The 27,855-nt window shown below is 41.9% G+C and overlaps 2 protein-coding genes across 4 annotated transcripts in view; both read right to left on the minus strand.

Annotated features, from left to right (window-relative positions):
• Positions 1–7: 7 nt before the first annotated feature.
• On the minus strand, positions 8–9,105 carry mki67 (marker of proliferation Ki-67). The gene is made up of 15 exons (XM_014996264.2): positions 8,924–9,105; positions 8,391–8,494; positions 7,205–7,286; positions 7,002–7,117; positions 6,625–6,694; positions 6,438–6,516; positions 5,415–6,017; positions 5,078–5,307; positions 4,210–4,996; positions 3,974–4,089; positions 3,704–3,881; positions 3,486–3,623; positions 2,518–3,377; positions 1,878–2,394; positions 8–1,764 (listed from the first exon to the last, which is right to left on the minus strand). Exons 2-15 carry the CDS (start codon positions 8,477–8,479, stop codon positions 233–235), a joined length of 5,397 nt encoding a protein of 1,798 aa, XP_014851750.2. The 5' UTR covers positions 8,480–8,494; positions 8,924–9,105; the 3' UTR covers positions 8–232.
• A 4,657-nt stretch (positions 9,106–13,762) lies between these two features.
• The window catches only part of raraa (retinoic acid receptor, alpha a), a 184,409-nt gene continuing 170,316 nt past the window's right edge, over positions 13,763–27,855 (minus strand). For all 3 annotated transcript variants that reach the window (XM_088001066.1, XM_088001065.1, XM_014996268.2), the window contains 6 exons: positions 26,614–26,755; positions 17,202–17,362; positions 16,890–17,066; positions 16,581–16,785; positions 15,654–15,812; positions 13,763–15,170 (listed from right to left, as the gene is read on the minus strand). In XM_088001066.1, the coding sequence (XP_087857192.1) occupies positions 14,974–15,170; positions 15,654–15,812; positions 16,581–16,785; positions 16,890–17,066; positions 17,202–17,362; positions 26,614–26,755 (1,041 nt within the window). In that variant the 3' untranslated portion in view covers positions 13,763–14,973. The remainder of the gene's footprint in view (positions 15,171–15,653; positions 15,813–16,580; positions 16,786–16,889; positions 17,067–17,201; positions 17,363–26,613; positions 26,756–27,855) is intronic.

Below are 27,855 nucleotides of genomic sequence, written 5' to 3' on the forward strand. Positions count from 1 at the left end.
ATTGTACTGTAGTAAAAAAAAAATTTAATACATCTTTTCCCACAGCGACAATATATTTGTAGAACCATAAAACAAAATATGAAAGGGTTAAAAACATGGATTACTGAAGTATTGGCAGTGCTTAATTTTCAGTTGATAAAACTACCTTCTACAATGCCCTCATACCTAAAATTTGGAATTACAAAAACATTTGGGGAAACCGTAATTAAGATGAGAAATATTTACAAAACAGTCATTTCTTCGCTGATCTCCCCCGTCGATTTTTTTGCTGTGCTCCAATATCTTCCACTACCACCTCTGCAACCTTCGCTCCTCGCCTTCCTCTCTTGGCGGGCTCAACGACGTCATCCGAGAGTCTCTTCTCTTCAGTGCTGCTGGCCTCCTTTGTTCCCTCTTTGCTGCTAGCGTCAGCCTGGTCTGGAACTTTTGTCTTCCTGCCTCGAACGGCCTTCACCGGCGTAGCTTTTGGAATTTCATGGATTTCCAGGTCTCTTTTGAACTTAACCGCCTTCTTGGTCATCTTTGGGTCTTGGACGTCGGCCTTCGAGCTTTCGGAGGGATTTGTCTCATCGTCTAGTTTGGGCTTTGCTGCAGCCCGTCTTCCTCTTTTTGCTGGCACGGCTGGTTCTGGAGCAGGTTCTTGTTTGGGTTCCCCCAGAGGAAGAGCTGTACCCCGGCGGCCTCTCTTAGCTGGAGTGGTTTCTGAAACAGCACGTTTCACCGGTGTTGCCTGACTAGGTTTATGGACCTGAGGAGATGGCACAGAGATCTCTTCATGTTCAGGATTCTCAGCAGGGATGGTCTCCTGAGGGACTTGTTTTCCTTTTCTGCCTCGTTTTGGTTTCTCTGTAGCGTCAGCTAGGAGTACTGACTTCGCAGGGGTTTCTATGACAGCATCTGCATTAGCTTTCCGTCCTCCTTTCCTAGGCTTTGCAGCAACTGAACTTTGATCAACACTAGGTTCCTTTTCTGGGACTATGATGTCTTCCTTTGTTTTTAGAGGCTCTGGCTCGGGTTTTCTTGTTCTCCGTGACTTCTTAGGTGGCTCCTGATGTTCAGAGGTCTCCTGTGAAGTCATCTCGTCATTCTCAATCTGTTTGTCTTCTTTCTGTAGAACACTTCTTCCTCTTTTAGCCCTTATTGGAGGCTTGGTCTCCACAGGGAGACAGGTATCTTCTGCCACCTCAGTTGGTTCCTCAACATCAGGTTTGGCTTTTCTTCCTCTCCTGGGTTTACCAACAGAAGGAATGGGTTGAGAAGTTTCAGCATCTGCAGCAGGACATTCATCTTTCTTGGGTTCAGTGGATGCTATTTTAGCTTTTCTCCCTCTGAGTGGCTTGGTCGTCACTTGTACTGAACTTACAGGGTCCGTCGTCTTTTCATTGGACTTCTCCGATACTTGAGGGGTGATGGCTTCATTGGAAATCTCAGTTATTGCTTGTGCTTCAACTGCTGGATGATCAACAGTGTTTTGAGACTTTGCATTTCTGGTTCTTGTGTTCTGTTTAACAGCAGGAGATGCTGTTGCTTCCATCTTTTTTCCTCTCCTTCCTCTGACTGGAGGAAGAACAGGCTTATTGGAGGTCTCCTCGGCTTCCTGTGTTTTCTCAGCTTCATTAGCCTCTATGGGTTTAGCTCTTTTGCCTCTCTCAGATTTCTTCTGACTCAAGCTAGTTTCTGGAACTTCTGTATCTGCGTTCTCCTCTTCAGGTAGTTTCACACGCTCAGCATCCGATGAGTTAACACTCTTGTCTTTATCTGCATCTGAAAATAAGATTAGTCAGTTTAATGGTATCAATATTCCTAAACTAAACAGGTGTAGACAGTTAATGTCATAAGCGATTAAACAGGAAATTATGCATTGAAGAATGACTCACTCTTAGGATGTTTCTGCTCCTGCTGTGCCAGTTCTTCAGGTTGTTTGGGTTTTCTTCCTCGTTTGGGCCTCAGCACTGCTTTCTCTTCAAGTGCCGGACCTCCATGCACATCAATGGTTGGCACTGAGTCAATCTTAGGTTCTGGGGTCGCTACCTCTTCAGCAGCAGGATTCTGCTCTAGCTCTATTGCCTCATCTTGGGCTCTTTTGATAGGTCTTTGTCTTTTCATAGCAACTTTTGGAGACTCTGGGAGACTTTCTTCAACATCTCTGCTTTCAGGGACTTCTGCATTTCTGCCTCTTGTGGTGTGTCTAACAGCAGGTGGTGCTTTGGTCTCAGGTTTCTTTCCTCTCCTTCCTCTAGCTGGTGCAGACACCATGTCTTTTGTTTCCTCTTGTTTGGGTTCCACAGCTTTTGCCCTCCTACCACGAACAGATTTTCTTTCAAGAGAAGCAAGGGTAGAAGTTGTATTGCTCTCTATGACACTTTGAGGTTGCGTTTCCATGGCATCTGACGGCTACAAATGTGAAAGGCAAGAGATACTTGTTAAAACAGAGCAATAAGACAAATTCATTTGACAAAACACTCAACATAAAGATTTTTCATAATTCATTACAATTGTTAATGCTGCAGATATTACCTTATCTGGCTGCTGCTCTGTCAGGTAGGTCACTGGCTCCTCCAGGAGCTCCTGAAGTCCCTCAAAGTCTTCCACTGGAGGATTTCCTCTCAGTCTTGGGGATTTCATCAGCCTTTTGATGCCAAAGTTGTTTTCTACGGGTTCACCTCTCTGTTTGGGAGTTCTCGTTAGTCTCTTCATACCAACCACATCCACAACTGGAGTAGTCTTCTCTTTGGGCGTCTTCATCATTCTCTCAACAGCGGTAAGACCCAGCACCTGGGACTGGTGGATTGGTGTCTGGAAAAGCTCTGCAACACCATCCAAGCTGACATCAGAGCTCTGTCTGGTTTTTGGAGTCTTCAAGAGTTTTCCCTGAAGGTCTTCAAGAGGTTCCACCTTCTGCTTCGGCGTTGCAAAGATGCTTTTGACCCCAGTGAGACACTCTGGTTGTTCGGTTTTCTGTTTAGGAGTTACCAAAAGATTTCCTCGGATGTCCTCTAAAGGTTCAGCTTTCTGTCTTGGTGTCTTCATGATCCTCTTGATTCCAGTGAGACATTCCTGTTGCACAGGTTTCTGTTTTGGAGTTTTCAAGAGTTTTCCTCTCAAATCCTCAATGGGCTCAGCCTTCTGTCTTGGTGTTTTCATGATCCTCTTGACTCCAGTGAGACAGACGGGTAATTCTGGCTTCTGTTTGGGAGTTTTAACAGAACCCGCCTTTGGATCTGAGTGCTTAGACTCTGAACAAACTTCCGAGGCAGGAGCATCACCGACAAAACTTGCTTCTTCATCTCCACTGAGAAGGCGCTGGACTGCCTCGCTGTTGTACCTTTGACTCTTTACTGTAGACGCTACGCTCAGCGGAGACACCATCATTTCATCTGAAAGGCAAGTTAAATGTTTGAAACCTTCAGCCCTTAAGTTTGTTTTGGCAAAACTAATTACAATTTTAGTCTGCTCCAATAGCATCACCTGAAAGGCCAAATTACCTGGCTCCTCCGGGGTGTTCAGCACTGACGGTTCCACCATAGAAGAAGTCACTATTGGCGTCTTCTTGGCACTGCTCTCACTGACCAAAGACCTTCTTTTCTTCTCATTTACTGGAGTTTTGAACATCTCAGAGAGTCCTGAAATTCAAAGATACAGGCAGTTGCAAAACTGAAATCCACAACATGTAATCTGTGGTGACAGAGAAAGCTACAGCTACCTGTTAAATCTTCATCCATTTTCATGTCCTTTTTGAACAGTGCAAGATTCATGACCACTTTTGGTGCAGCTCCAGTCGGATGTACAATGGTTCTTTTGTGAGCTCTCCCAACAAGGATGGTGGCAGGGGAATCTGCATGTCCAGTGCTCGTATGGCCTTTTAGTTTCCAGGTGGGGGTCTGTCAGATTGAAAGGGGAAAAAAAAACCCACACACTTCAGCAGTAGTTGTGGTTTTAGAACAGTTTGAACAGATCAATCTAAAGAACAAACCTGTGGTTTGGACACGACCTTCTTCAAGGGTTTCTGTATGATCTTCTTTTCAGGTGGAGCAACAACTGAAGCCTTAGTTTGTCCAAATTTTACAATATTTGCCCAGGAACTTTGAGCTGTAGAATCAATGAAACACAGATAATGAACAAATATGACTGCTTTGAGTAGCTCAAAGTTCTTTCCATAGTACCCACAAGGAAGAAAAAGTTACTTTTATACTTCAGCATTTAACACACCTTTCATTGATGCCCGTGAAATGCCACTTCGTTTCTGAAAGACTTTTACTGCACTCCTGGCAACACCTGAAGTCCTCCGTGATGCACTCTTCATGCTCTTCCTCCTGAGAGGGATTTTTGGGGTACCAGCAAGCAAAGGCATCTGTTGAACAACTGCTGTTGCTGGAGAAGGGGTCCTGATACGTGACACAGAGAAGCGACCTTGGACGGACGGAGTTTGGATGCCTGAATTCAAGGGTGTTTTCACTGGTGTTGTGCTGGTCAAGGCCTTGGGAGAAGCGGACCTGGATTTAGGAGACTTCTGAGCTGGACTTGTCGCCTTGGGAGAAGCGGACCTGGATTTAGGAGACTTCTGAGCTGGACTTGTTGCCTTGGGAGAAGCGGACTTGGATTTAGGAGACTTCTGAGCTGGACTTAGCGCTTTGGGAGAAGCGGACCTAGATTTAGGAGACTTCTGAGCTGGACTTGTTGCCTTGGGAGAAGCGGACTTGGATTTAGGAGACTTCTGAGCTGGACTTGTCGCCTTGGAAGAAGCGGACTTGGATTTAGGAGACTTCTGAGCTGGACTTAGCGCTTTGGGAGAAGCGGACCTAGATTTAGGAGACTTCTGAGCTGGACTTGTCGCCTTGGGAGAAGCGGACTTGGATTTAGGAGACTTCTGAGCTGGACTTGCAGCCTTGGGAGACTTCTTAGCAGGGGAAGTGGACCTTGATTTTGGTGATGCATTCCCTGTTGGAGTCTTGGGAGAAGCACTCTTTTTGAACTTGGGTGACGGGGTCCTCTGTTCCTGAGGAAAAATCAGAAAACAGTTTAAATAAAAGTTTATGACCTAAAACAACAGCTTCAGGAAGACAAACTTCTCACTAACTTTTAGCAACCCAATGACAGAAGCTCTCCTAAGAAGAGACAGTTTGGGTTTATAGAGAGATAGGCTCCTCCTTGGACTGGCCCCTTTACGCAGTGGAGAGTCAGGCGGCAGGCGTTTGTCAAATAACTCTGGGCTGAGGTGGCCTCCGAAGGAAACTCGCTTCCTTTTCAGGTTTGGTATTGGCAGGTTTTTCCCAAGCTCCTCGCTCTTGCGTTTTTTGGACATTTTTGCTAAGAAAAAAAAACATAAATCTTTACATAAATTTAAATGCAAACTGTGGTACTTAACTAATTGTTTTATATGAGCTAATCCCAAAAAATAAAAGAAGAAGCAAAACCTTTTTCAGCAGATCCGGAGTTTTTAGGAGATCTCTTTGGTGGATTTTCCAGTTTGGGAGATTTTCCAGCTTGTCCTTCTTGCTCCATGGATACGCCAGATTTAGCCGGTGTGTATTCCTTGCTTCTCCTTCTGACCGGTGACTTAGATGCTGAAGCTGTTATTTGCTCAATAACCTCTGACGCGGTGAATTTCTGAGGAGTTGAGATTCTTCTCCGCTGTGAAGGACCTTCAGACTTTCCAGCTTCTTCCACTCTGGGTCCAGGGCCTTCAGCAGAAGGAACCTGGAAGGTCTTCCCCCGTTTCTTAACAGCCTCTGGGGCTTTACCTTTGGGATCTTCTTCCTTCTTGGGTGTGAGAACGACCCCTTTTTCACTCTTCTTGACAACCGAACCCGGTCTCGGAGTGCAGAACTTTGAGGATGGTGTCTGAACCACACTTGCAGAAGACTTGCGAGGCGTCTTGACATCCAACGACTTTTTGATCATTTGATACAGATCACTGAATGGCGAGTTCTTCTCATCTTCCTGGGACTCCAATTCCAAGGTTTTCTCCAGGGATCGCTGGATGTTGTTATAGTTAGCTCCATCTTTGAGATGAGGGTCTGAAAAACAAAACAAAAATATATTTTTTACACTTCAAAGTTACTGTCAAACATTATTTTCTACTTAATTGTTCTTACCAAACAGAAAGGTACTCAAAACAACCATGTTAAACACAAAAGAACAACAGAGATGGACTTCATCTTTGTAACACCTGCTCTGCAGCCCTGACTCGTCTCCCCAAGTACTTTTTAAGCAAGTTACACATTGGGACATGTGAGCAAAATCTCAGTTTCATAGTTTGGGACACATTTAGATCGTCTACTACTGATAAGCTGCACCACTACAGTGGCTTACTTGTGTGTGACAAATCAATCCAACATCATAGTTAGCTTAACATGTCACAGATGTGTTCCATACAGGATTTTCAACACCTACTACCAATCAAATGTGCAGCACAAACATGAGACTGACAGTGTTACCTGTAGAGACTTCAGAGATTCTCTTTTCTCCTGCGTCAGCGGCAACAACACTGTGAGCCACTTGCTGATCTCGAAGAACCTAAGCACATTAAAATATCTCTAAATGACATTTATTTTATCAGAAGTGAAGGCTCAAAATGTGTTAAATACCAGGCAATGTTGAGAGAATATAAAAAGCTAAAATCACCTTAAGACTTTCAGACTTGGCCCCAGAAGAAGTCCTCTTCTTCGGTGTTTGTGTAGGCGCATATTCAAACCTGAAATATTGTTAGAAAAAAAATAAAAATCACACAATCCCTCATCAGGTTGATGGAAACTGAAGCATGATCACATTAAGTTCTGTATTTCTACCGGGTTTTGTCAGAGCATCATTTTGAAACAAATCAATTAATTTCTGTACAAGTTAATTGCACACATGTCCACATTATAATATCACTGCTGATAAATGGCCACCACTGTTGTGCTCAGTAAGAGTTAGAAAGAAACCTGACAAAATAAGAAAGACATAAAAAAATGTGTCCAATATTTTCAGTTTTACTGCAACATTTTAATTTTCCTGCTTACCTGAAAGAACGATCGACAATAGTTATCACATCACCGTGCTTCAAGCGCTCAGACTGACTCAGAGCCTCGCCATTGACACGGGTCGGATTGGCTGAGCTCAGATTGGTCAAAATGATCTGGGGGAGACAAAGAAACATCAACTCAAAGCACATCCAACATGACCGCGTAAACACAGATCAAACAATATTTGCAGAGGCATTCACCTCTTTATTTTCATTCAAGTCAATTCTGCAGTGCTCCTTGGAAACCTGAGGAAGCTGAATGCGAATGTCGCATTCGGCCTTCCTGCAAGACGAGAGGGAAACGCGTCAACAAGTGGAACATTTCACAGAGAATATGTTTACAGTGAAATGTAATGGAGAGCAAAAATACATCTAAAGGTCACATTTAAAATAAAAATGTGACCTTTTTATTTTAAATGAAATATATATATATATATATATATATATATATATATATATATATATATATATATATATATATATACACACACACACATACTGCTCAAAAAATAAAGGGAACATTTCACTTTAATTTTGTGTGTGGCTCCAAATCCAGGCCTCCATTGGTTAATAAATTTGATTTCCATTGATTTTTGTGTGATTTTGTTGTCAGCACATTCAACTTTGTACAGAACAAATTATTCAATGAGAATATTTCATTCGTTCAGATCTAGGATGTGTTATTTGAGTGTTCCCTTTATTTTTTTGAGCATTGTATTTTTTTTTTTTACTGTTTCCAAGAAAAAAAATAAATCATAAGAAATGTGCAACTGTGCAGGTAATTTAAAAAAAAGTGTAAAATGTGTACATTTGTGCATAAAATTTACAATTAAAAAGACTGCAAATATAAAGAAAAAGGATTCACTTTATTAGACAAAGCTGATTGTATATTCGCTCGCCTTGACAACAGGAACAGAACTTGTGTTTTTTGTTCCTCAAAAGTGGGCTTCTATGCTTTCCTTGTTGTCAAATATGCATAGTTTTGATATTTTGGCAGACTTTAAATATAAAAGCTGCGGAAATCACAGTGAAAGGATGAAAGGAAAGCCAAGATGGAAAAACGGCAGCAGAAACGGACTCAGATGGATGAAGGATAAATAACTGGATGGAAGGTAATTTACAAACAAATATTTAGACAGAACTATTGATTCATATTTAGAAGATGAGAGACAAACAGCTGGGTGCTACAAGTGGTAGGATACATGGGATAGGTAATAAATTTAGAGCTTGACATGCAGAATTGAAGTCTGAAATTGCAAACATTCATCCACACTTCTTTTAACTTCCATATTTCTATGGGAAGAACCATTGCTGTTTTATAAGTTATTCTTCTACGAAAGTAAAAGGAACAAAAAAAAAACAACAGAAAACAGTTATTTGAGCTCACCTTCCAAACAAACACGATGCAGTCAGAGGAAACTCAGTCCCGTCTCCTCCACTCCTCTTAATAACCACTATTTTACCATGCAGGGGCATTTTTCCAGCGTTTACCTGAGAATGTTAGAGTAGATAGAAGTTAATGTGTGAGAAATGAGAAGTTAAATTTGAGCTGAACATAGCGGTAGGAATGTGGCGTATTGTATTGGAAAACATAGAAGCATGAAGAAAACCAAATAACTCACATTATTGCAATTTCGCCGTATTTTATTTTATTGCTGTAAAGGCTCGAGTTAAAACACTGTGCCAAGGCCCACGTGCAAAGTCGACACAAAAGTTCGGCTTTGTGGCTTAAACTATCAAAAAGAGGCATAAATATGCATATTCTCAGCAGGTAATTATGCTACAAGACGAAATGTGTCCCTAGGGTACGTAAAGTTTTATCACTTCGCTACGTTATCTATTGACGTTAAAGTCTAACGTTTCGAAGCTTACACGCGAAAAAAAAATGCCGTTAAACAATCATTACCGGTGACCTCTTACCTGTAGATCCGTTCAAAGATACCTCGTCTTTCGTCTATCCATAAACATAAACCTGCTAAAGACTATGATACCTTTTAATTTTAAAATTCCATCATAATCAGGCTAAAAACAGAACTAACCACCCTACCTATCGACGAGTCTTTAACGTAAGCTACAGCAGACAGCCGTCCCTTGTGCTCTGTCCTCTTCCGTAATGTTGCTGCAAAATCCCTCCGCACAACTTCACGCGCACAGAAACTCACAAAAATGTCAGCGTTAACTAATTCCAATTTGCTTGTCAAACGTACTCTTTCATGTTACTGTGATTTCACAGTGTGTTATTTTTTACGCTAAAAATCTAATTTTAACAACAGGTTACTTAAAGGGACTACTTTGTTTACAAATTTGGCGGAGCAATCTCACTACGTGGAAAGAATCGGAATTTGAAAAGTATTTGAAATTCCGCGCGAAGGACTCTCATTGGCTTAAGATCAGCTTTACAAGGAGGGCGGGGCTTAACTACTACAGTGAAGACGAAGGTTCTTGTTACGTAATACTTTTATGCAAAAAATTTATTTTTACGCACCTTTTTAAAAAATGTGTTGCTTGACATGGTACCGAGTTGAGGGTGCTATGAAGGATAATTTGTTCCTACAGTTCTCAACACACAGATACGCAGCAAAATAAACTGTGTTGCATATTAAGTTTTAGCAGCAAAGTTATTCTAACAAGTTCAACCACATTTAGAGGTGAAGGCAACACAAGTAGTTAATTTGCCAATCACATGTCAGCAATATACATGATTTTGGTGTTTAGACTTGCTAACAAGACTTGAATAAATCAGACAGAATGTATCCGTGACAGTAATTATTAAACACATTGTGACTTAGGTTAATCTGTTAATCTCTCCGACCACAATCGCTTATATTAACAGTGAGTTGGACAAAAACAACTGCGTTTATGCCATTTGGAAACATGGCAAATATTTAGTTTGAGGTGCTATGACTAATACAGGGGGAGCAATAACACCCTCACCATGGCGCCGCTACTGGATCATCACTATGTCACAGACGGTATCAAAAAAAAAAAATTATTAGACTGGCTTGAGCAATACGTATTTTTAAAATAGCTACTAGTATATCATAAGTCTTTCATTTCAGCTGCATTAGAGTCTTGATCCCATATTTTGAAAAAGAGGAGAAAAAATAAATGACAGGTCCGAGATTGATAAAAGCTGACAATGAGTCAAACCCAAGTACTGCCATCTACTGGCCAAAAAGTGTAAGCGCACCACAATGTTCGCAGAAACCCAAGGCACTCACAAGAATATTTTGGCATTTCCCCCGACCTCAAATAAGTCAGTAAGTACAAGGTTGAGTAACCATCTAAGTTCTCAATGATGTGAGATTAAAAAAAACATCATGGCAAAATAAAAACATACAAGTGTGCACTTTCTTCTACACCAAGGAAGCGCATATGTTATACATTCATAGACTAAACCAAAGATGTTCTCCGTTGCAGTAAATTAAAATAAAACCAATAAGTTCATGTGTTTCTGTATTCAGCTTAAAATGTCAACAGATTAATTTCACTTGGAGTGGTTTGTTTCTTTTGGCTATCTTTGCTTGTCTTGGTTGTCAGTGACTGTTGGACAACTTTGAAGCCAGACGTCTTATCATGTGATCCATAACATAGAATTTCTCTATTAAAAATACTTTTTATATTGGTTTTGTGAAATGTTGAAATTTCTGCGAATTCCGTCTAACAGTTACACACTTGCTGTGGCAACAGAGTCAATTCCAGGATCTTCTCATGGCGTTTTCCTTTAATTGTGTACCAACATTAAAAATCTATTGAAAATGGTGACTCAAAGTTAGGAAAAGTCATGTCAGAATATGTTTACCTTTATGTAAAAATAAAATCACTACCAAATGATAATGTAGAAAGGAATTTAAAGAGATAATTCTATTCTATTCAAGCCTACTAATGGCCATTACAAAACGAACAAGAATTAATTCTTAAAAACACATCACTGTGTATTAATAATCTGTATATAATTATACAGGTTTGAGTTTTGGAACTGAATGCAATCAATATTTACATAATTACACGCTTTGCAATGGCTACAGAAGAACAGATTATTCTGAAATTTACCAAAAGAATGACGGAGACATTTCATTATTAAATGTTTATTTTATTTTATTTTTTTTAAATCCTTTTCTTTTTTTTTTCCAAAGTTCCTTGATAAACTTGACAAAACTGCAACGTATTCCATACTTCTCAAGCTGACGGTGTGTCTCTGTTCTCTGTGAAAGGGGGCGGGGCGTTGTGCGCTGTTCTGGACACAGTCCTGAAAGGATGAAAGCAGCTTTATATATTTTTTTAAATTTTCATACAAATGAATGGTACAAATGATTCAGAAAGACTTCACACGGACTTCCTATGTTGCAACATCGAGAGGTTCAGAGTCCGAGTCTCTGCACGAGTCCTGGCGGGCCAGGATTTAACAAAAGTGGGTGACTGGAGGAAATATTCGGGCGTGTGTGTGTGTGTGTGTGTGGGAGGGGAGGGGGGTGTTCGGGGGAGAGCGGGGTAGGGCTCAGTAGCAGAAGTGTGTACACATGTGCATTTGTGATTGGAGGCTTTAGGGATCGCATCACAGAACAAATACTAGCAACAGGTCAAGCACACATAAATGATTCCTTCCTGAGACATTGGTGCGGTACAGTAACGATGGTCCGGATGGCGCGTTGTTCACGGTGAAGGCGTTTTAGTGTGAAGTGAGTCACGGGGCGCCCGGCTGATCCGGATCTGACACACATTTGTTCTAAAAGCTGATCGGTTCAGGGGAGAACTTCTGCCTGGAACCTTCTCTGACAGGTGCCAACTACAAACCAGACCCGCGCCGTTCAACGCAAACCCGTTCATTCAGAGAGTACCGAGAACATGGCAAGTGTTTAACACAGAACGCATACACAACTCCCTCACATTAATACAAGTATTTAAACACTTGTGTGTTTAACACAGAGTGTAATATACACCCTCCCTCACATGAGAACTCTCTCTGAAGCTGACCCGCTGGGGCTGGGCCGAGCCTCCCTCGCCCCACGAGCCACTCGCCATTTTTGTTCGTTTTTTTTTCCGCTACAATGCAAAAAAAAAAAGGAAAAAAAGAAAAGAAAACGAAAGCTGTGCTCTGATAGGAGTGTTTCATTTATCAACTGTAGGCATGGGCCGGCCACCGGGATCAGTGCAGGCCAAAACACCGGCAGGGAATCCCGGCGGGGCGTGGTTCTGTTGGACCTGTCGAGACAGAACCGGTTACTGGAGTTCAGCTGCGGACAGTTTCACCGGAAGCTTCTGAGGAGAACGGGTTAAAGCGGGGTTAAAACACCAGAGAGGAGCGCATTAACAGAAAACAATAGTGACGTAGTATTTATTCATGTGCGTGACGGTTAAAATGTCCCACACAGTAAAAACACAAAGTCTTACCAAGTTTTTTTTTTTTTTTTTTTGGTCTAGTTTACAGTGCAAATGTCATAATTAAGACTAAACTAAATTACAATTAACTTTCCAGCAAGATATAGGAACTTGTATTAAGTTAATATTCATTAATATTGATGAAAAAGTGTCCAACAGGACATTTTTCCCACGTTATAAATGAAATAATCTCCCAGTTTAACCAGAACTTTTTCATCAATATTATTGAATTATTTAGATCCTATTTCTTGTGTTCTAAGATATTTGCACAAGAAACTAGACCAAATATACTTGGTAAGACTTTATGTTTTTTTGCATCCTGTTTCTATCTGATGACTTTTAACAAGATACAATAGAAACGGTTGGACTTCCTCTTCCTCCTGTCAGCTGGCTGAAAAAACAGCCGTTACACTTTTTTCTGGCAAAAAGAAATGAGGTGAAATTTGGAAATACTTCCAGTCACAAAAACCAGCAACAGTCACGATGGGGAAATGAAAGAAGTGCAACATCATGTTGAAACTGGAGTTAAGCCTAAAATGACTCACATCCCTGGTAGTTTGTGTTGTTTTTTCGTTTAAATTACCAACATGTTTCTGCTGACTGGAAGCAAGATTCACATTCTGATCTGACAGAGAATCTGTGAAGGGAGCTAAAGATTAGGGTGATGGCAAGAGGTCTTAAATAAGAAGTTTGATGGATTTTTCTATTGATTACCCAGGTTACAGCTAATTTCAACGTGCCATCTTTTTGCCAGAATTTAAATAAACCCAAAAACTGATGCTGCTTTTACATTGTTTATAATCTGTAGAGAAATGCTTCACTTCCTGTTTGAATAACATGGATAAAAATAATTTGGGATCTAAATCCATCTGTATGAATATTTTTGAGTTCCACTTTTAAGCTAGCTAGCTAATAGAGCAGACACTGATTATTAGCCTATGATAAATTTTGAAGGCATAATATTCTGCTTAGTTATTTTGATTACTTGAAAACAACAGACAAATTTAGGGACTTATTGTAAATGTTAAGACTGAATCAAAATAAAGTTAACCAATAAATAAATGTTACTTAATTCTTAAAAATGGAATTAAAAATGCACTTTTATTCCTGACAAAGCAGACGGAGGTGATCATATTCATTTTAATGTCCCCAGAAATAAATTTTTTTTTACTTGTTCACACAAACGTTTTTGTGGTGGCATTTCTCAGCTCAGACGGTGATAACGTCACACCGGCCCATGCCTCGTTATCAGTCTGCACACCATGAAAACACACAGCTGTAGAATGGAAGGGGCAGATGTTTAAATAGTGTGTGAACAGCGACGGGTGAAGGGCTCGTCCAACACGCTCCAGTAGGACACAAAGCATGAAAACAACTTCCTTCTGTAAAATGTGCTCAAAAATGTATTTTCTTGAATCACAAAAACTAGAACAAAACAAAAAAGAGAAATTAAAAAAAAAATCATGTGAGGCCTAAAACTCTTCATAGTTTTAAAGAAATGAATACAGCTTATATACACAAACTCAAAGCCACTTAAAATACACCTTAATAATGACTCTTCATTAATTTGATTTCTTGAAAGGACCTGTGACAATATCATACAACCAAGTTCATACAATCAGTTTTTTTTTCATTCTCTAGGGAAGAAAACAGAACAGAAACAAAAGAGATTAGATTAAAGGGAAAACAAATCCAACCTGGAATAGTAGCTGATATTCATCGTTTTCTTGTGCACGTTTCTGTGTTTGTGTACGACTCCAGAGAAATGTCAACGTCTTTTTTTTTTTGTTTATCTTCTTGTTATTAAGAATAATATACAAACGTGAAACGGAAACGTCTCTCATTATTCTTTGATAGGTATGAAAAAGATTCAAACAGTGAAGGAGTACAAGTTCTAATCTCAGCGCGGTAAACTCGTCCTGGTGTCAGCACGCCGTTCGCTCCCGGACACGCCAAGCACCATAGTTCCTTAACTCTTCTATATATATTTATATATCTTTTGTACAAAATCTGGTTGTTTTTTTGTTTGAAAATGAAACACAAAAGAAAAGAAAAAAAAAACAGAGGAAAGACCCAGAGTCTTTTGAGGAGTGGGGTCTTCAACGTTGTAGTCTGCCTCAGAGAAACAACAACAAAGTGTCTGGTGTTTGTCAAGTCAGTCTCCGTCCATGTCCATGTCCATGTCCATGTCTTCGTCCCGTTGTGCTGCTCTCACTCATTCAGAACAGGTCGCTGCATCCGGACTTGTTAACGTCTGTGACTCTGAGGAAGGTGGAGAAAAGGAGGAGGAGTCGGTGTTTACGGGGTTCATCTCTCGTCCCGGTCCGGTCCGGTCCGTCCCAGGCTCAACCCCCCACGGCTCCCCCCTCCTGTCCGAGCAGTGTTCCACAGTGACAGCAAGCAGATCAGGAGATGTGGACTTGTGTCGGGTGGTGGGAGGATGGGGGTGTGGTGGAAAGAAGGAGGCGTCTCCGCCAGTCTCCTGTGATCAGCAGTTAGGATCGAAGCCCACCTTCCTTTGCCCCTCCCCCCTCCGTTCTGTTGGGAGACGACATGAAGAGAAAAAAATGATGAAAACGAAGGAGCCGTCTCTATGGTGACTGTGTGGCTGGACTGCTTTGGGCCGAGCTGGGGGACAGGCTGGGGCTGCAGCTGCCTGGGGGGGCGCCGCTGGGCCTGCTGCCTGCGGCGCCGCTCTCCAGGCCCTCAGAGTTCTCCAGCATCTCCTGGATGAGAGGTGGCATGGATCCAGGGATCTCCATCTTCAGTGTGATGACGCGCTCCGCTCCTGCAGACATGATGGACGCACAAAGTCCATTTATTCATTCTTGGGTTTTTTTGTGTTTTTTTTACGATCAGTACCAAAAATCTCAATTCCAGTCATCTGCTCTAGCAGGGCTTTTACAGGTTTCACCTTCTCAGATTTAAGACTTTTAAAGACTCTTTTTAAGGCTAATGTGTGTGGAATTTAAGACCTGTACCTCCACAGAGAAGTACGAACTTCATTCAGCCAACTGGTGATAAATTTCCATGATAGATGCAAAAAAAGCTAGTTAGCTATCAGCTAGTTACCATTAGCGTCAACCAACTTTTAAGGCATTTTTTACGACCACATTTTTTACGACTGCTCAATTTTTGTCTTTAACAATAAGCCTTCAGTCTGTCTGAACAAAATCCTAATAGTGACATCCTTAATTTCCAAGCAAAACCAAAGCAGTTGAAAGCTAAATATGACAGACGTGAAGATGAGATGTTGTGAGGAACAACAGACCTTTAGCACTGATGCTCCTCAGATCAGTAATCTTCATCAGCATCTTGGGGAACATGTGAGGTTTGTGGGGCCTCCTCTTCCGTACATAAATCTTCAGGGCCTCCAGCAGGGGCTCCTGCAGGATGTCCACTTTGTCTGCTTCTTCTAAATCTTGCCGATCTACAAAAAAAGAAAGAAAAAAGAAAAAAGAGACATAAAGCTCAAAGAAATGAGATAATAATCCTCAACCACTGTTGTGTATCTTTGCTAATCAGAGAAAAAAAAACATCCATTAAAACTTGAAAATTTTTTCAGTAGCTAGAATAAAAGTGATTTTGGATGTTTTTTTTTTTTTTGTCAAAGCCAGAAACAAGAAATAATCACAACAGAAAGCATCATTAAGATTTCTCCAATTTTCAATTTTTGGTGTGTCATAGTTGTTGCATTAAACATTTATGGATTTATAGTGATGTGTCAAACTGCATTTTAATTCTAACCAATGTCATACATTTATTTTTTTAAAGGTTTTATTGGTTCTAGTGGCCTTTATTTGATAGTTAATTGACAGGAAAATGGCTAATGAGAAAAGGGGAAGACATGCAGCAAAAGTCACCAGGCCGGCAATCGAACTAGCGCCGGCCGTGTCGAGGACTAAGGCCTCCATATGTGGGTTGTGCTTAACCCCTGCGCCACCACAGCACACCCAACATCATACATTTTTATGCCACAATTTTCCACAACTATACAAATGATTTTTCTATTGATCTTGTATTTTTACACAGAAATTGATCTCAGATTCTTGCCAGCTGTACTACTTAAATACTCCACTAGAGGGAGGCAGAGAATTTCATACATCGGGTTTTTGAAGAAAGTACAAACTCTGCTGTCGAGCTGGAGGGCTAAAAGAAATATGCGTCAAATCTAACATTAGCTCTGATAGGGCTTTACCTCCACACAGCAGGCAGATAGCGCTAAGAAGCCCCGTTTCTGCGTCGTCCATCTCCAGAGGCAGGAGCTGGTTGGCGAAGGCAAACACCAGGTCAGTGAGGGGCCCGAAGCCGGCGTTGTGCATCTGGGTTCGGTTTAGCGTGAGGCCGTCTGAGAAGGTCATGGTGTCTTGCTCTGGTGTGTAACGTGTACAGATGCGCAGTATCTGGAAAACAGAAAAAAAAAAGTTTTGAGGAGATAGTCATTTAAATAACTAAAATCTGATGTGAAATTCTGAACTAAGATGGAAAGATGAGTAAATATTTGTACCAGAATATCCAGACAGGCGGCTTTGAGCAGAGTGATCTGGTCGGCGATGGTGAGCGTCGTGAAGCCCGGCAGCTGCTTCGCGAACTCCACCGTCTTTATGATGCACTTGGTGGACAGTTCGCTGAACTTGTCCCACAGGTCTATGTCCAAAGACACGCGCCTTTCTGAGCTGTTAGTCTGTGAAGATCATTAGCAGGTCAGACAATGGCTTACACAACATAAAAAAAATAAAAAAATAAAATAAATAAATAAATAAAAAAGCTGAAATAACACAAGCAAGACACACAGATGGCTACACTTCCACTCACTGACCGTAGTGTATTTGCCCAGCTGGCAGAGAGAGGGGAAAGTATCCTGGTGCGCCTTGCGAACCCTGTCGATCATCTGCTCCGTGTCGGGACTCAGCACGTAGCTCTCCGTGCATTCCTGCTTCTTCTCATCCTTCTTCTTCTTGTTCCGGTCGTTCCTCACCGCTGCACAGAGCAAAGAAAACACAAGGGTTACATGACAACGAGTCGCACATGGGAGGACACGTTTACAGCTGCAAACACAAACTTTTCCCCAAGCAGCATTCGATTCTGGACAGAGACCTGCTTTCAGACAACGCAGCAGACTAAGGGGGAATCGACTGTTAGAATGGTTTTTAACATACAGCGGTCACTGCAGTGGACAGCTATCTAAAAGCTATTTTCTTGTGTTTCCTGTGGATTTTTATGTTATAAATTCACACAGACCACTAAAGTGGTCACTAGTGCGTCATACAATACATCATCAACTATTGGCTATTCACTGCAAGTGCAAGAACATTTTTGGTAAATCCAATATGGCAGTCAGGTAAACAAATATAGTAACATCAAGTAACCCCTAAAGAACAATACTACTGATGTATTTTCAAAATAACAACTTTGTATTTGGAGAAAAGTACAATTGATCACCTAGAGAAAAATATCTTAGAATTTGTTTTCAACACAAAACTTTTTCCCACCTTATTTTATACCTTAAAAAAGAAAATCCTGACATAAAGGATCATAATTTATGCACGAAAGGGTTTATGATTGCTGCATTCATTTAGCATAAATGCTGCCTCATGCCTTTTACCTTAGCTAGCTTGAGTACAGCTAGTTGATAAATTTGACTGGTAGCCAATCAGAAAGATGAACAGGTCAAATAACATTTAAATTAATTGTTTTATCTTAGATGTTATAATGACAATAAAAAAAAAAAAGATTTTATGAAATAAAAAAATCAATTGCATTTTTTTTCTCATGTTCCCTCCAGTTTTCTGAGGTCTCACTATCGCCTCCTGGTGGCCCCCATTTCGAAAAATACTGCATCAGCAGACTAACGTTTTCCTCCCATTCTTCCAAACCAAAAAGTTCAATCTGTTTCACTTTGGGGCCTTGTTCAATTTCAATCACCTTCCTCCACATGTTGTATGAACTGCATGGTTCTGACCAACTCTGGTGGACCAATCAGGTGACTTCTAAAAACTCTGATATCTGGGTAAATGCCAAACAAATGCCACATTTAAAAAGATATATATTTGTTTTTATCCTCGTGTATGCCTTGGCTTTATTTTATAAACAAATTTGAAATCCATATATCTTTTTTTTTTAAATTTCACTTCACAATTATGTGTTACTTTTTGATTGTTTATCACATTCAGACCCAATAAAATTGAAGTGAAGTTTGTGGTTGCGACAAAATGGAAACAGTCCAAGGTGTAGGAAGACTTTTGCAAGCCACTGTATTTATCTTTGAAAACACAGTTGAAAAAAACAAACAAAAAAAAATTTTCCTCCAAAGGGAATTCCTGAATATCATGCAAATTTTTAAATCCATTCAGACATGATTAAAATCTCCTGACAGGAGCTAAAGAAAGCAGAAGTCAAAGGCCTTAAAGACGTGATACTGTGTGCGGCGGGGCGGCAGAAAGGGCTCCTTTTGTTATCAGAGGCTGAAAGACAAATGTTGTGAGACAGCTGCATCCAGGAACGGCTGCGCTAATGGTGTGAGGAGAGGGAATAAGAAGGAGGAGGAAAAAAAAGCTCGACATAATCCACTGTTGTTTCCCTCTGGGCGATCTGGCTGAGAGCATGATCACCCCAAATGACAAAAAACACAGGGCGGGTGTTTAGCATTGGAATCCCATTACAAGGCCGATCCATATCTCCCAGCCTATCCACGCTGGCTCTGATTAGGCTGTGTGTATGTGTGTGTGTGTGTGTATGTGTACATTGGGTGAGATGGGGTGCAAGTTGATAAATAGTAGAGGGGGATGGAGCTATCCATAAGGCTGACAAATTGCCACAACTTTCATTAGGGGTCCCAGCTAATGTAATAACATAATATGACAAATATCCTGCCTGTAATGGTTTTAAAAGGGCTCGGCTGTAGCGCCCATAACGGGGGGGAAAAGCCTCCAGCCTTTTCTTTTCCTTGTTTCTCTCTCTCTTGGTTTACAGCATGTTCTCACTTTCCCAGTCATTCCCTCGCTTTGCTTTCTCTAGAGATAAACCTAGTGGATGCTAAGGATGTCCCGACGAAGGCCCTTTAAATGACTGGTAACAGAGCTGCTGACACAACTCAACTCCTGATATGTTATTGGTGTATGACATAATTCATTTTTAGAATTAATGACCTTTTCTTATAAGCCAGACTTGGAAAGTTTTGGTAGTGGTTTGGTAGACTATACTGCTGACCTAAATATTCTGGGGTTTCCCCCAAACATTTTGTCCTTTGTAATGATGGAGATGGTCTACAGCAGGGGTCCCCAAACTACAGCCCGCGGGCCGGATCCGGCCCGCCACGTCATTTGGTCCGGCCCCCTGAACAATGCCGGATCCGGCCCGCCTCCTCATATCAGAGTATTCAGTGTTTTTTTTTTTCATATATTGTATTTTCCGGTTTATATGTGGATTTTTCTTCAACCACCAAGGGGGTTCTTGAGTAGATGTGAAACTAACTTTCCCTCAATGGAATATATACTAGTCAGTCCCAGTCACCGTTTCACTGACGGTTTTTTCCATTTGCATTCTGGGTAAAAATCTATCTAAAAGCGCGAATGTGTCGTCGCGCATTCCCCCCCCCCCGCTCGACAGTTTCAAAGAGAGAACAGCTCTCCTCCTCTTCCTCCTCCTCCTCCTCTTCCTCCCCCCCCCCCGTCGACAAGAATTTCTAAGGTTTCTTTCTCCAAAAACTAAGACCGGCCCCCGACCAAAGAAAGTAACACCTATGTGGCCCTCGCAGGAAAAAGTTTGGGGACCCCTGGTCTACAGCATTAAGAAGCAGACTGACCTTTTACACAAGATTTTCACACAAGACAAATAGTCACAACACGAAACTAGTGTTTTATCCAGCTAGCATTAGCACAGCAGTTCAGCAAACTGTGTTAAAACATCATTATCAAAAATTGTTGCAAAAATTGTCTCCGCAAATGTGATCTGTGGTTTTGTGTCCTTTCCTGGTCAATAGTGCCCTGTGACCCTTTGAATTGCCCCTTTTGGATAAACCCCCAGGTATTCATGGGTTAGTGACCACACTGTTCACCAGTAGCTACAATCTGCAAATACTTGAGGCCTCTCTAAAACACCTCTAACGGCCCATTTTAATAGTTCAAATACCAAATATACCTTAGTGTGGATTAACACACACAATGGAAAGCATCTTAGCACTGCAACAGAAGCTAACATCTACAGTATTCCTCATCTACTTAGTCTTGGTATTGGCAAAGGGCTTTTCCTAAATAACTCTGATCAGTATCTGTGACCAAGGGAACCTGATCAGGAGAAACCTTGTAAACACTCTTTTACCTTAAACCAACCACCTCTTATCAGCTCTCTTATCTCCATCTCCTCATGGTAAACCTGGGGGAGTTTCCTCTTCCCGACCCGAGATCAGAATTTCCTTGTCTCGATCCGAACCTTGACCACAGAGGGTCGGCGCGCCAGGCCTGTTGGGAAGTCTCTTTCTTTGATAGCGGGTCTGCCGTGGACTGGGGCCAAAGAGGGGAAAGCACAGCTCAGTGCTGCAGCTCATTCATCAGCCCACAGACAGGCCTCCCTGCCTGGGAGAACATTAAGGCAAGCAGGAAGGCGGGGGCTGGAAGTCTGATCCTGCATTATGTTGCCGCTAAGCACCGCTTGCCACAACGTGAGACGACGACCCTGCTGTGATCATGTTAATGTGTTCCTTCCCAGGGCTTATCGACACTTATGAGGAAGTAGCTTTTTTTCCCCCACATTAAAAACAACAAAAAATATCCTCCGTTTCCATTTCTGCTTATGACATAATTACGTCTTAGTAAGGGTCCAGGCTGTCTGACAGCGCTCAGCTTTGGAGGAGGTTTGTGTACATGTGTATTAAGCTGCTCAGCAGATCTGGGCCAGCCCTGCTTGTGGGCCTGATTGGGAATCAGTCTTGTGTTTGCCACCAGGGGGGAGGGAGGGGCGGAGGGCAGCGGCACAGCCCATGTCCAATTAATTCACAAATAAAAGTGGGGCATCCCCAGTGCCCAGACATTACCCGCACTGACAAATTGGCAGCACAATCATATGCCGCACAACACAGTTTAATGAAGTCATTAAAGAACTATTAGGCGCGACTGGCGATCTGTCATGGCGAATTGCCACATGCAATAACTTGGGGGGTGTTGAGGAGGCCTGGGCTTGGGGATCATGCAAATGAATGAGTCTTGATTTTCTGTTACACGTGTGTGTGAGTGTGTGTGTGTGTGTGTGTGTGTGTGTGTGTGTGTGCGTGTATGTGTGTGTGTGTGTGCGCGCGTGCGTGCGTGTGTGTGTGCGTGTGTGTAGGAGTGTTGTCAGCTTCAATAAATGCATCTTTTCAAAATATATTAAGACAATATGGATGCTAATAGAGCAACATTCATCCCGAATCGTTTACATTTACGTCTTTATTCCATTTATGTGATTTACAGGAGCAGGAGTGTCATAGAAAACACTGAAGAGACATCAGTCAGTCATTCTCACGCTGGATTTCAGCACTGGTGTGTGTATTGTGTGCGTCTGCGAGTGTGTGTATATATGTGTGTATGTGGGTGCGTGTGTACGTGTGCGTGCGTGTGTGTGTGTGTATGTGTGCAGCACAAACAGACAGAGGTAGGCAGACTGGGATAATTCGTGTGAGGAAAATTAAAGCGCTGGCAGCTCGTCCATCACGCAGATTAAATTCAATGGAAAGATAAAAATGTCAATGTTTCTCCCCCTGCTCCTGCAGCTCACAGAGAGATGACCCCCCCCCCTTCCCACCCCCCTCACACACACCCTCAGCTTCTCATATTCCTCCTCCACTCTCTCCGTTTTCACTCTCTCTCCCCCATCTGGCCTCCTCAGCTGATGTTATCCTCACTTGGTGCTGTTCTCTATCATTCGGGGCTTCATCTTATTTTTACTTTTATTACTTTGTCATCGTGTAAAGCCTTCCTGGAGGAAAATGTGGCCGTCTGGGTGATATTGGGAGTTTGACAAACAAGGGGTGGTGATGTAACTGGGGGACAGAGACCGCTCTGAAGTTGAACTAACACAGCTGAGGGAGACGTGTCCAACACACAAAGATTTACAGGAGGAAACAGCAGAAATGAGCAACTGGAATTCTACTTTTCTTTTTTCCTGATCACTTCTCTTGGATCTATATTTCAAGCAACAGATACACATTTAATCCAAACTGTACAGATAAACCAGGGATGCAAAATGTGTAAATTTGGGTCGATCTTCAAACTCTTATATATATATATTTTTTCTACACTTTCAACAGCATGAAAACACAACACAGCTGACATCACTTCTCTGCTTCAGTTAAACTCCTCATAATCCTGTGCTGACATCACGGTCACATGACCAAACAAATACCACATGACCAGCCCTCCGCCCCTCCCCTCCCCAAACACACGGCAACAAGATAAAAATAAATATCTGTAGTTAACGTTGGCCTAGTTTTCTTTATAGGAACTGATACTGATACGCTCAAAACTACATATGTATCACTACCAGGTTTCCATGGCAACACCCTTTAATGTAGACACTTATTGAGGGAAGTTGGCTATTTTCAGAATCTGTGAAACATTTTAAAGTGACAAAGGTCTGCATTGTTGAGATAATACGCACAGAGTGATGTCTTAGTGTTGCTAATCACAGTATTAGCTAACAGAAGATGCTAACTCAATTCAGTTTATTCCACAACTAATAAAGTCTTGAGGCATTTTACAAAAAAAAAACTAATCTCAATTCAATCACATGCATACATTCCAACTGATGCTAGTTATCAAACAGGGCATTAAACTAAGTTTATTATTCTAATTAGCTTAAGAAGAAAAGTTTTCCATTTAAGGAAACCCAGCAGCCTGCATTGAGTCACTGACTTGCAGCACCCACTCCTCCTGGATGAGCACATAGCAACTCCATTATGTTGTTGACTTTGTAAAGATCGGTTTAAAATAGAGTTTCTCTTAACATGTCGTCCTTAATTTAAATTCATAATAATAAAAACCTGCTTTACGTCAGCTGACTGCTCACAGGACGAAGGTTCATACATGCTTACATTATACTAGAAGGTTTCTAGTGATATTAAAGAGTCTCTTTGATGAAACAGTTGGAAGCACAATGGCACTGTACTATGAACACATAGGGAGACCGAGGTCAGCTGTCTTTATTCATAACCACTTCCTGTCTTTACTGCTCTACATGCTAACAACTTCAGCAAATAAAGTGACAAAGGATTAAAAGATTTTGGACACTTTAATTAGGACGAAACAACTGAAGTGTAAAGAACTTATATTTATTTTAATTGTATTTTTGTTATTTTTTGCTACATTTGCCTTTTTTTTAAGACTTCTCATTTATCTTGTTAAGCTATTGTTAAAGTCTTCCAATAGCACATGATACTTTCCCAGTGATACTTTCAAATTTCCTGTCGACTTTAAACCTTTTTAAACTCAAAAACACGTCGGGCTGCTGGATGACTAGCCAAGCACCCCCTACCACTGGCCTTAGCAGGTTTTCTGAGGGAAACTGCTGCAATGCTAAGTTTATAGCAGATGAACCCTGTAGGACTTCCCACCTACTTTTTCCACTAAAGGCTGAGATAAAAGCAACGTCAGCCTTTCAGCTAATAAACCCCTGGAGACGTGGAGTTCCTCGAGGTGTGAGACTGCATTCTGGGCTGAGATCAAAGATAAATGAGCTGATGTTTCCTGAACAGTCTAAACATGGGTGGACGTCTCACTCCCTCTTTTCATGGCTGGGTGCAAACTATGACGGATCAACCTTCCTTTCAGGTCATAATTAGCTCTCTTCCTTTACCACATGCAGTCATGTTAATATTAACCAGGCAGCAGGATTATAGGCACTTTCTCTGAAGCCCCTGAGTGCCTCCCTGGACCCTTACCCCACCCCCCCCACTTCTGTCTTGTTTGGCATTGCCACCTGGCAGAAGGCCTGGCGCTGTCGCCTGGAACCATCTGCCAGCCGACACAAGGTCACCAAGACGCCCTTCACCGGTCCACTTCCTATGCGGAGGAGAGCAGTTTTGGTCTTAGTGATGCCTTCGCGTTCACTCGTTCTTGTGTTGTCACCTTGCGCATGCATAATTGTGGCCTGAGCGTTGTTATTATGCAGGAGGGGGCATTGTGATGAGCGCGAGCTGGTGTCAGAGTCCCCTGTGGGCCCCAGATGGCCTGCCTCTCCCTCAGCACCGGCCTCCGGGATTTTTGGCAACTTTCACTGACCAATGTCACTTTCTCTGACCAGAGGATGAGCGATCTGCCCACACTGCACAAAACGACCACAAACCGCTTGCAGAATTACAAAAAAAAAATCTATTCAGCGAACCAGTGAAAACATTTAAATCCCCAGCCAAGAGTCCGTTCAGGAAACTATTTACTGCCGTACCACTTTTTCGTCACTAGATGGCTCTCCAGCTCCACTCTGCAGCACTGCCTGAATGCAGTGTGCAGCTGTGCGTAGAGAAGGCTGCTGTGATACTTGTAAGCATGATTAATGGCCCCATTCAAAGGTAAGGAGCTCAGAGGATAACTTGTTTTACTGTAAGCCACAGTGCTGCTGCACGGGGAGCGCTTCCTGCAGCCCAACCAGGAGGTAAATAGTTGTGTAAAGACGTGAGGCGCAGATAGCAGCACGGGCTGGCTGCATGCGTCTGAACTGGTGGAGGAAGCAGGAAGAGACTTTCTGGATTTGACTTTTATTGATTCTTGTATTTGCTACAACAAATGGGGTTCGGCTGTGCGCCACTGCACGGGGGCTGTGGGTGAGTCACGTGACCAGGTTGAACACGGCACCGGCCTCCGAACTCTTAGCGGTCACACCTCCGCCAATTACTGTTTCCCGTCTGGCTGCCGGTGTGCGGTGTGTGTTCACCGAACGTCACCCATGATGGGAGCAGACGCCTGCTCTTTGGCTCTCGGCAGGTGAGAACGAATTCATCACAGGGGCCTGCCAGACCCTGGACACGCAAACACCGTCACTGCCACTCAGTGGACATGGCTGCCCTTTTCCCCCACACACAGTCTAGTCCATAATCCTCAACAAAGCAACATTAGTTTCAGGGTTCCTTCATTTTTTAGGTCTTCGAAGTTCACACTAGTCAACAGTTTTTATTTCTAACTCATGTTTAAAGTATGGATGGATGGATGACACTGGGTTAGAAAAAAAAATGGAAGTCATCTATATTTTTTCAACTGAGTTAGGACTATTTTTCACTGCTGAGTCCAAAAATAACATCCATTTTTCGCAATCAGGTCAGGTTTTTATTCTAATTTGATTTAGAAAAATCTGATCTTCTGACTAAATTGATAACATGTTTGTGACATTATCAGTTCATTTCTGTTAATATTTCTCATCCAAAAAAGGTTTTAGGAGAAAAAAATTGTTTGCTAACAGAGTGTATTAATTAAATGTTACAAACTTAGATTTCTGTAAATTGAATCATAAACACTGATAACGGTAAGTTCATGTGAATTGAACATTACGTCTTCATTGTGTAAAATTCTCCGTCTCTTTTCTGTCCTGATGGAATCTCTCCTGCTGCTCGTCACTCATTAATCAGATTCTCAGGAAACTGATCCAGATGTGAGAACAAGTCATGAATTTTGATACTCCTGTTGCTCCATAGTTCAGAAAGTTGACCTGGTTGAGCAAAACCAACGTGATTTTTGGATTCAGCTCATCAATATGACCCTAAAACAGTTGAAAAACCCCAAACAATGTTTTGGCTGTTCACTAGTGTAATGAAATGAAGGTATGGATGGAGGGATGAGTAATCAAAGCAATGAACGGATGGATGTATGGATCCAGTGAACAAGTCTTAAAAACAAAAACTTTTCCCCTGGCCATTAAGAATCTCCTTATAAATGAGATTATAAGGAGATTCTTAATCTTCATAGGAAGCCTGTTTTGTTCATCCTGAAATCTAAAGCCATTTATGCACCAGGAGCATTATTCTAGTGCAGCTGATCATCTGCCTGAAGTAAGAGATACTAATCTCTAAATGAAGCATCAGCATTCACACCTGAATCCCAGTCAAAGCCGATGCGTGCAAGCACCGAACACTGCTTACGCAACACTGTGAGCTGAGGCCATGTAACATTTTGTGCAGCCGTGACACACTGCAGGATTAAAACAGCCATGATGAGATCTGCTGCTCTGGCCTGGCAGCAAGGGATTTGCGGAAGCGACGGGTTTCTACTTACACTCCTTAGACATCCCAACTTCCAGGCACTTCTGTAACCGACAGTACTGGCAGCGATTGCGAGTGACTTTGTTGATGATGCAGTTCTTCTCCCGGTGACAAGTGTACACCATGTTCTTCTGGATGCTTCTCCGAAAGAATCCCTACAGGACAGAAACACACAGGGAGAACAGGATAAAACCAGCAATCGGGGCGACTTCTTTTCTAAAAACGCTGCTTCTGACTGTTCCGTTTCCATTTGCTCTATGTGACGGTTGACGTCCTGCCAAACCATCTCCAAGCGTTTCCCCGCGGTCGCCATGAAACGTTCATCCTCATGACTACAAAACACCTAGCAATATGTGAAATTGAACCCGTGACCCAAATGGAGAATGGCCTTGTACTTTAAAGCTGTGGTTAAAAGAGACAAAACCATCACAGAGTTAAGTCCATAAGAGGGTTGATCTGTGACATGTGGCGCGCTCCATATATGCTAGCACGTCAGGAAACGGCAGCTCAGCAGAACCGATCGGCCTTCAGAACCAATCAGAGAACCTGACTGTTCACAGGCCCAGTCAGTTACATCAAACTGCAAGCGCTAAGTGAGAGCGATTGTCTTCAGTTCCACATGTGTGGAACAAAATCAGTTTCTTTTTTGTTTTTATTTGAAATGTCACTAAGTCTTGAAGCAAATGACTCACTAAATAATTGGCTAATGCCGAAATACTGAAATTACAGAAAAATTCGATCAGTTTAAACATCAGTTTCTCAGCGCATCAACCAAGATCATGTACTCTGATGCACTTTGCGTTAAAACGAAACAAATAACGAGAAAAGGGACATAAGCTTTAGTGAAAAAATGCTACAATCTTGTAAGTTCTGCTGTTTTCTTTTATCAGATTTAAAATGACTCCTATCCAACAAACAGCACATTTTTTCTCCTTTCAGTGCTGTGTTCAGTACTGTATAAAAACCAGAGTTAGCAGCAGGTCAGGCCTTAAAGAAAACTGGAATTTTTATCAGTCATGAAATGCCAGATCAGTGAATCTTTTATGTGAAGCTGTGGTGTTAGCATTAGCATTCTGTTATCCGTCTGATCCTAAAAACCTTCAGACCAGCCAGAATAATCACGGATATGAAGTTCAAGCCATTAAGCAAACATTAAATGTTGATTTCTGCAACAAATAAACACATGAGTTAATAAGCTGAGCCATCCTCAATACCGAATGATGATTTAGTGTTGCTAAAGAAAGAAAAGGTTCAT

This window comes from Poecilia mexicana, unplaced genomic scaffold (genome assembly GCF_051168715.1).
Source record: "Poecilia mexicana isolate PSO_F unplaced genomic scaffold, ASM5116871v1 scaffold_19, whole genome shotgun sequence".
Taxonomy (NCBI): domain Eukaryota; kingdom Metazoa; phylum Chordata; class Actinopteri; order Cyprinodontiformes; family Poeciliidae; genus Poecilia; species Poecilia mexicana.